Genomic DNA, 9663 nt, shown 5'->3' with positions numbered 1-9663 from the left:
GTGAATTGGACATTCTGAATTCTCCCTCAGTATACCCGAGTGTGGCGACTAGGGGATTTCCGCTGTAACTTAATTGAAGTGTTAATGTGAGCCTCCTTGTGACATTGATAAAGATTATTATTGTAAAGAAGCTCTGCATCGACTTATCAAGCATCCTTTGACGGCAGCATCCAAACAGGGTTACACCCATTTTCCAACGTTAGAGGTCGCTGTGGCTGTTAGACAGATTCACTGTGGGAGCTTTAGTGAACTCGTCTACCCAGGGTCTATTTCTAAAACCTCATCACAACATATTGTCTAGTTAGCCACTAACTGACAGAATTATTGTTACATTTCAGGATGCTCTCGTTCTTCTGGGTGGGTCAGTTTTCGGGGAGGACCTGTCTCCTGCAGAGTTCACGTGTGTGTTCATCTGGCTGTGGTTCCCCTCCCCCAGTCTCACCTCGCCAGCTTCTGCCCCTCATCGACCCAACCCTGTGCAAAGAGCAGCAAAGACAGGAGCACGGAGTCGAGGTGCAGATCAACCAGGAGCTGACTGAGTGGAGATTCCTTAACTAATCTTCCCGTTTATTTGTGTTTTAATGGGGACTGGGACCAGTCCTCATGTTTGTCTCTCTCTCTCACTTAAAGATTTTAACGTGTTTAGTGAAGCTTCATCATCTCAGATATACACCAAACCCATTGAATGTCCCCATTTTATTGACCTGATCCAGGTTCGACTTCTTTATTAACTAAACACCTTATTATCTTCCAGGTCTTAATAATAAACAGCGGATGTGCCAGATTAAACTGGATTTCCTTTGGTTCCTCCCACCTTTCCCAGATATCAAAACGAAATTGGATGGGGACTTGAGGGCAATAAACATACAGGGGTACGGGGATAGAAGGCGCGAATGGGACTGAATGGATGATCTACACAGGGTTAGCATGGGTAGAATGGCCTCCTCCACTGCCCTAATGACTCTGTCACTTGTTACCATCTCTGTAGAGATTGATAACTTATTAAATGAAAGGAATCTCCACTGGAAAGCAAACCAATGGACACAATTTCACATTTTCAAACTTTCACTGTAACAAACCAACTAAAATCGACACAAACTTTAATTAACAGGGACTGGATATTTCACAGAACAAGAGAAATTTCACTTTACTAGTCAGTACAACAAAGATACATCTCACGTCGTTATCAGCCCTCACATTACTTCCTGTCGAAATGTTGCACCATGGACAATCTCACACTCTTCCCAATCTCCTTCTGCAATGTCGAATCCCTCACTTCCCATCCAATGGACTTGGCCTTCGAGTCACTTCCACCAACAGCCGAATTCTATCCAAGATCCGTGAATAGGATGAACACCAACAAAGTGCACGCTTGCAAATGCTCTCTCTTTCGGGTTGTGAGGCTCCGATGTCTCCAGAGACTCCATTTTATGACCTCTTTAAACAGTATGGTTGGATTTTACATAACTGAAATAGAAGCAAGTGGTGTTTTCCGATCCACAACCCCCTGCTCTCCTAGACTTCAGCTAGCTGTCCTTTCCAACTGTGTAACACACAATGTAACACAGTCCTTGCTGTATTCTCAGTGCACTGCTTCAACACCCGGACCTGTTGGAAGCTCCATGCTCTATTTTGAACTGCAGGTTATCTTCTTAACGCTTCTTATCCCCCAGCAACTGAACCTGCTTTAGTAGGATGGAACGTGTAACTGAATATACAATTATCTGTCTATTTACGCTTAGCTTCTCCAGCTTTTCATTCCCAGAATAACCTCAGGTCACACGGTCATTTCTTGGAACTGATGACCTCAGAACCAGGAAATCAATTCATTTCCTTCAGAAGAATCTCCAGTTTCACTTTGGGTCTTAAACGGGTCATTGCACAAATTTTCCCAAAGTACCTGGGTCATCACATGCCCGCCCATCCCCAAGAAATAACGCTTCTGAAGTAAGCATGTTTTCAGAATCCTTTCATGCTACAACACATTTGAACATTATAAACACTGTAACAACGACCTTATTACACATTGTACAGATAATGGTTTCTCTTTTTCCCATTTTACAATGAAACATATCACCTTGGCAAAACTATAAGCTTAAACCTGAACAAAACTAACCCAATGTGACAATGAGGTTTTAAAGTTCAGCTTGCTCGAGAGTCCCAGTGCTCTTGTCAACAAGAGTCCATTTTACTATTGGTTGAACCTTCCCAAGAGATCTTCTTTCCCAAGTCACAGAGTCTATCCAGTTTTCCCATGTCCATGTCCTTGGTTAAGGGACAGTAAATTAATATAGGATGTCCAGTGTTGTTATATGGTACAGATTAGATATATGATTTATGGCTCTGTAATAAAGTACATTTATTATTAGCTCCAGTGTAATATGTGATGTGTTGGGTGTATAGCCTGCACCTGCTCCACATCGTGGGGGCCTTGCCGTGCCATCTCTGCTGCCTCGATATGGGAGTACTGGTTGTTAGCGTGCTCGTGGAGGACGCAGGTTTCGACGGCGATGGTAAGGGTGAGCTGCTTAACTTTAAGGAGCTGCTGGCGAAGGGGATCGGAGTGGACCCCGAAAACGATCTGGTCGCGGACCATGGAGTCGGAAGTGGAGTCGTAGTTGCAGGACTGCGCGAGGATACAGAGGTGGGTTAAGAAGGACTGGAAAGGTTCCTCCTTACCCTGCAGCCTCTGCTGGAACACATAGCGTTCAAAGCTCTCATTGAGTTCGATGTCACAGTGGCTGTCGAACTTCAGCAGGACTGTTTTAAACTTTGTCATGTCCTCGCCTTCAGCAAAGGTGAGGGACTTGAAGATGTGGATAGCGTGGTCCGCGGCCGTAGAGAGGAAGAGAGTGATCTTCCTGGCATCCAATGCGGTTTCCAGGTCGGTGGCGTCAAGATACAGCTGGAACTTCTGCTTGAAAATCTTCCAGTTAGCACCGAGGTTGCCGCCGATGCGGAGCTGCAGGGGAGGGCAGACGCAGTCCATGTTACCGGATGGCTGATCGCTGGTCAAAGGAAGACTATCTCAAGGTAGGTCCGTCAAACTCGAGCATAACTCACTGGTATCATGATGTGTTGGGTATGCCGGGTCTGCGACCACTGCGTTTGCTGCAGCAGTGAGAGAGACAGGCTTCCAACACTTGAAGAAATGCAACTTGATTTTATTGAACTCTTAACTATCATACATACTTTAACTGTGGATTGACACTCTGCTGACTTGACTGGAGACCTGAGGCTAACCTGACCAGACTATCTTACTACCACATGGTGTATGTTCTAGTTGCTGCTCATGGGCTCTGACTGTCTCAGAGACTGGATCCCAAAGGGAAAACTAGTGCCCCCTGGCTTAATAGTGGTCGTGTCCTGTCTGGTGATTGGCTGCTGTGTTCTGTGTGTTCACTGGTCATCCTGTGTGTCAATCACTGCCTGTCTGTGCACAATCATATACCTGTGTGTATATTATGACAATATGTACTGTGACTGTGTTGTATAGTCACCGAGCGGCTTCTCGCTCTGGCCGGAGCCGTCAGATGGTTGCCCGGTAACCTTGTCTCGAGGATATGCCAGTGGAGGCGGGCACCCCTGATGCCCCTGCGCACTGGAACCCTATGACGTCACCGTGGAACAGACTGATTCCTATTGGTTGATGTAGGCTGGGCTATATTGTGGCGTCACAGCCCGGAAATTGGACATTGAGCTTCCTTTTCTGTGCGAGGAAATCAATGTTTCCTTCTTTCCATTTCTTTTCTCATTCGGGGGCGGGGACGACATTGGCGACTTGCAACAACTGAAGGGAAAGGAACTGAATCCAATCTGTATATTACACATTTTTTGTGTAGTAATTCATGAAGATTTTCAGTCTGTATCCAGGCCAGGAAGCAGTGAGCATGGATCAGCACCTTCAGGAGAATTGGGAGGGTGAATATTAGATACAGCAGAGTGAGAATGGAGGGAGAGTGTGTGGGATGGAGATTTACAGTTTTTGTAGAATGAGAGAACAAGAATGTTCCAGAGAAACTAGATTTCTATTCTGTACTGACAGATAATTCTTGTAAATTGTTTTTACAGGATGTTGGAAGAGGAGGAATTACAGACAGAAATCTCAAACGACACATCTCGACCTGACAGATTTAGATCTGACAGTCTAAATCTATACAAAATTTAGACTCCTTAAGCAACAAAAATCCAACAAAAGTTTTACTCAATTCCTTGGGATATGAATATCATCAGCCTTTGAATCTAGAAGGAGAAAGGTTTCTCTCATCTCTCAGCTTCAAAAGATTTTAAACATCAGTTGGAAAAGCACCGAGACACACACACCTGGGTGAGTGTGTCAGAGCACTGACTGTGGAGAGAGCTTTAACCAGTTCCACAGCCTGAAAAAACATCACCATTCACAGCGGGGAGAGACCGTACATGTGTTCTGTGTGTGGTCAAGGCTTCAATTGTGCAGTCTGTAGAGACACAAGGAGACCGAAAACATGGTGAAGCCTTGGCAATGTTTGGACTGTGGGAAGGGATACAGAGCCCCATGTTTGCTGGAAGCTCATCGACGCAGTCACACTGGGGAGAAGCCATTCACCTGCTCTCAGTGTGAGAAGGGATTCACTCAGTTACCCCATCTGCAGAGACACCAACAAATTCACACTGGGGAGAAGTCATTCACCTGCTCTCAGTGTGGGAAGGGATTCATTCAATTATGCAACCTGCAGTTACATCAGCGAGTTCACACTGGGGAGAGGCCATTCATCTGTTCTCAGTGTGAGAAGGGATTCACTCAGTTATCCAACCTGCAGAAACATCAGCGAGTTCACACTGGGGAGAGGCCATTCACCTGTTCTCAGTGTGAGAAGGGATTCACTCAGTTATCCAACCTGCAGAAACATCAGCGAGTTCACACTGGGAAGAGGCCGTTCACCTGCTCTCAGTGTGGGAAGGGATTCACTGAGTTATTCAGCCTGCAGAAACATCAGCAAATTTGCATTGGGGAGAGGCCATTCATCTGCACTCGGTGTGGGAAGGGATTCACTCGGTTAAACAATCTACTGTCACACCAGCGAGTTCACACAGGGGAGAAGCCGTTCACCTGCTCTCAATGTGAGAAGGGATTCAGACATTCATCCACCCTGCGGAAACACCAGCGGATTCACACCGGGGAGAAGCCGTTCACCTGCTCTCAGTATGGGGAGAGATTCAGACATTCATCCACCCTGCAGAGACACCAGCGGATTCACACTGGGGAGAGGCCATTCACCTGCTCTCAGTGTGGGAAGGGATTTAGACATTCATCCACCCTGCAGACAGATCAGCAAGTTCACACTGCGGAGAAGCCATTCACCTGCTCTCAATGTGAGAAGTGACTCACTCGATTATCCATCAGAGACACCAGCTGATCCGATTGTAACCAACTTCACATAGGTCATACAGCACAGTAAAGGCCTTTCAGCCCCTCGAGGCTGCGCCAGTCCAAAACAACCACTTGCCTATTCTAATCACATTTTCCAGTGCTTGGCCCATAGCCTGGACTTCACAAGTGCCTATCTAAATACTTCTTAAATGTCATGAGGGTCTCTGCCTCCACCACCCTTTCAGACAGCGTGTTCCAAACTCCCACCACCTTCTGGGTGAGAAATGTTTTCCTCACATCTCCTCTAAACCTCCTGCCTCTTACCTTAAATCTATGCCCCCTGGTCACTGATCCCTCTACCAAAGGGAGAAGTTTTTTCCTGTCTACTCTATCTATGCCCCTCATAATTTTGCTCATCAAGTCTCCGCTGCTCCAAGGAAAACAATCCAAGTCTATCTCTTCGTAACTAAAACTCTCCAACCAGGAAACATCCTGGTAAATCTCCTCTGCACCCTTTCCAGTGCTATCCCATCCCTTCTATAATGTGGATTCCTGGCTTTGGTTACTTTCTGTGCAGAATCTGCACGTTCTCCCCGTGTCTGCGTGGGTTTCCTTCGGGTGTTCCTGTATCCACCCACAAGTCCCGAAAGACGTGCTGTTCGGTAATTTGGACATTCTGAATTCTCCCTCCGTGTACCCAAACAAGCCAGAATGTGGTGACTAGGGGCTTTTCACAGTAACTTTATTGCAGTGTTAATGTAAGCCCACTTGTGACAATAAAGATTATTATTATTATAAACTAGAATTGTGTGTTTGAATTTCTATCCTCGACTGACAGTGATGACTTTTGTCATCTCCTTTTACAGGACATTAGATTGGATGTTGAGTCAAGGGGCGGAATTCTCCCCCAACGACGGGATGTCCGCCGACTGGCGCCAAAGACGGCGCCAATCAGACGGGCATCGCGCCGGCCCAAAGGTGCGGAATGCTCCGCATCTTTGGCGGCCTAGCCCCAACATTGAGGGGCTAGGCCAGCGCCGGAGGGATTTCCACCCCGCCAGCTGGCGGAAATGGCGTTTGTTGCCCTGCCAGCTGGCGCGGAAATGCGGCGCATGCGCGGGAGTGTCAGCGGCCGCTGTCAGTTTCCCGCGCATGCGCAGTGGGGACAGTCTCTTCCGCCTACACCATGGTGGAGGCCGTGGCGAAAGGGAAAGAGTGCCCCCACGGCACAGGCCCGCCCGCGGATCGGTGGGCCCCGATCGCGGGCCAGGCCACCGTGGGGGCACCCCCCGGGGTCAGATCGCCCCGCGCCCCCCCCCCCAGGACCCCGGAGCCCGCCCACGCCGCCTGGTCCCGCTGGTAAATACCAGTTTTGATTTATGTCGGCGGGACAGGCAATTCCTGGGCGGGACTTCGGCCCATCCGGGCCGGAGAATCCAGCGGGGGGTCCCGCCAACCGGCGCGGCCCGATTCCCGCCCCCGCCCAATCTCCGGTACCGGAGACTTCGGCGGGGGCGGGATTCATGGCGGCCAACGGCCATTCTCTGACCCGGCGGGGGGTCGGAGAATGACGCCCCAGATCTGCCAGTCATCGTTGCATCAGGACCTGAATATCATCGGCCTTTGAATCGAGAAAATGTTTGTGCATTCTAAGCGTTTCAAAATATTTTAAACATCAGTATAACTGGAAAAACACCAAGATGCACATACCCAACATGAGAGTGTCCCAGTGCACTGACTGTAGAACGAGATTTTACCAGTTACACCGCCAGAAAAAACAGCATCCCAATCACAGCAGGGACAGACCGTACACGTGTTCTGTGTGCATGAGGCTTGGTTGTCCAACCTGGAGAGACACAGTCAGACCCACACCATGGAGAAACCGTGGAAACGTGGTGACTGTGGAAAGGGATTCAGATCCCGTTCTGTGCTGGAAATTCATCAAAGCAGTCACACTGGGGAGAGACCGTTCACCTGCTCCGAGTGTGAGAAGGGTTTCATTAATTCATCCAGCTTCCTGAAGCACTTGCAGCTTCACACGAGGAGAAGGCCGTTCACCTGTCCTGAGTGTGGGATGGGATTCAGTCATTCATCCAACTTACTGACAGACCAACACGTTCACACTGGGGAGAGGCCATTCACCTGTCCTGAGTGTGGTAAGGGATCCATCAATTCATCCGGCTTGCTGACACACCAAAGAGTTCACACTGGGGAGAGGCCGTTCACCTGTTCTGAGTGTGGGAAGGGATTCAGTCATTCATCAAATTTACTGATACACCGACGGGTTCACACTGGGGAGAGGCCATTCACCTGCACTGAGTGTGGGGAAGCATTAATTAATTCATCTCACCTGCGGAAGCACCAGCGAGTACACACTGCGGAGAGGCCATTCATCTGCTCTGAGTGTGGGAAGGGATTCACTCAGTAAGAAGCCTCAGCCCCTCTTCATATGGCAGCAACGGGCCCGTCCCAACACCACATTCAGGTCTGGAAAAGTCTTAGCTGAGACTATCCTGACTGAGCTGAGAAAATTCAGAAAAGACATTAGTGACACCCTTGGGACAATGAAAAATTCAGTCTCAGAACTGGATCAAGCTGTCAGCGGTTTGGGAAAGAGGGTAGTGCAGCCTGAGAACAGAATTAGTATGGTTAACGATAGTAACATTCACAGATACAGGCTCCTTTCTTATTTACACCAGAGAGACAGACGGTTAGAGGACAGATGTCAGAACCTTGAACATTTCATGAGATGGAACAATCTGTGAATTTATGAGGTGCCAGAAAACTCAGCAGGCGGGACATTATCCGCTGGGTCGAAAGCTTTCTCAAGAACCTGCTTAAACTCCCGATCGATTTCCCACTGCAACTAGAGTGGGCTCACAGATCACTGTAACAAAAGCCGTCAGATGCTAATTCACCCCAAGATCATTTGTGGTGAAATTTCTCAGCTCCAGATGAAAATGTTAAATTAATTGCGTACTCTAATTTTTTTTTTTTTTAAATCTGAAAGGGTGACATAAACCCATTGAGAGAAAAAAGATGCTCTGTCAGTTGAAACATCTGAGCTGCAAAACTGCATTTTTACAAGAAACACAATTGTCAGACACAGACCACAGTAAGCTGGGCAGATGCTTGGCAAACCAGGGATTCTTATCCTCTCGTGTCAGGCTAAATTGCACCTTAATTGGAAAAAATAATTATGTCCTCTAAATTTACATTTTAAAAAGCAAGCCCTGGCCTAGGTGGCTACATAAACAAATTTTATAAGACCGTTAAAGACATACATCCACCTTTACTTCAGCAGGCCTATTGTCACTCATTAGAAACTGGATCATTGGCTCCTTCATGGAGAGATGCAATTATAACGGTCATTCATAAGGAGGGGAGAGACCCAACAGAGTGTGGGTCACATCGCCCCATATCATAACTTAATTGTATCCTGAAGGTTCTAACATCAATACTGGCCCATAGAGTAAACAGAATAATAACTGAGGTGTTAACGCCCAGACCAAACTGGGTGTTACTCTGGAGACAATCTCCACAGGCTCCTTAACATCATGACTCATGCCCAAGGGAATGGAGTTGAGGCCATGATCTTATCTTTAGATGCTGAAAAGACATTTGATCGAATATCATGGGTGTACATATTTCTGACTTTACACCAGCCTGGAGTTTGGACTCAAGATCTCTATTCAAATCCATGGGCCTCTGTTCGTGTGAACAGTCATATTGCTGAAGTCTTTGGGCTAGAGAGGGGAACAAGACCGGGTTAGTCTCTGTCCCCCTCTTCTGTTCACTTATGTATAGAACCGTTAGCCCAAATGGTGAGAGACAAGACAGACATAAAGGGGTTCTAGCTGGAGAAGAAAAGCACAAGTTGTCATTCTATGCTGATAACGTCCTGCTTTACTTATCAGATCCTGCAACATCCATATTTTCTATGAAAGAGAGTATTTAAAAGGTAGGCTGTGACTCGGGTTATAAAGTTAATGTTAAAAAGTTTGAAGCAATGGTGGACAAATCCCAACCATATGGAGAAACAACGTGCCTTTAAATGGCTCAGTCGGACACTAAATATCTCAGAATTCTTGTCCCACCAACAATCGATAGAATATATGGAGCAAATTACACTCACATCGTTAACTGTATGAAGAGTGGGCTGGATGAGTGGCTGAGCCGACCACTCTCTCTGTCAGGACGGATTGAAGGTATTTGGATGAATGTCCTCCCCAGATTGTTGTCCCTGTTCCAGATGTTACCTGTTCAGATTCCAGAATCTATATTCAATTTGCTACATTGTCCGATCTCCCGTT

At 47.2% G+C, this 9663-nt stretch overlaps 2 protein-coding genes across 3 annotated transcripts in view; one reads left to right on the top strand and one right to left on the bottom strand.

The window, feature by feature from the left end:
• The window catches only part of LOC140418062 (uncharacterized), a gene marked incomplete at its 5' end in the record, with an annotated part of 122606 nt that overhangs the window by 94837 nt on the left and 18106 nt on the right, over positions 1 to 9663 (bottom strand). The window lies entirely within an intron of this gene.
• On the top strand, positions 3706 to 6149 carry LOC140422479 (uncharacterized). Of its 2 annotated transcripts, none has more exons than XM_072507500.1 (2): positions 3706 to 3921; positions 4072 to 6149. In XM_072507500.1, exon 2 carries the CDS (start codon positions 4485 to 4487, stop codon positions 5361 to 5363), a length of 879 nt encoding a protein of 292 aa, XP_072363601.1. In that variant the 5' UTR covers positions 3706 to 3921; positions 4072 to 4484; the 3' UTR covers positions 5364 to 6149. The 2 variants fall into 2 exon arrangements, with proteins under 2 accessions (XP_072363601.1, XP_072363602.1); XM_072507501.1 differs by having other exon boundaries at positions 3706 to 3942.

The sequence above is a fragment of the Scyliorhinus torazame genome, chromosome 5, assembly GCF_047496885.1.
Source record: "Scyliorhinus torazame isolate Kashiwa2021f chromosome 5, sScyTor2.1, whole genome shotgun sequence".
Lineage (NCBI taxonomy): Eukaryota > Metazoa > Chordata > Chondrichthyes > Carcharhiniformes > Scyliorhinidae > Scyliorhinus > Scyliorhinus torazame.
This window is presented reverse-complemented; position numbering and strand designations above follow the sequence as displayed.

Coding starts and splice junctions, on each gene's coding strand:
- LOC140422479 (XM_072507500.1), top strand. CDS start 4,485: ATGGTGAAGCCTTGGCAATGTTTGGACTGTGGGAAGGGATACAGAGCC.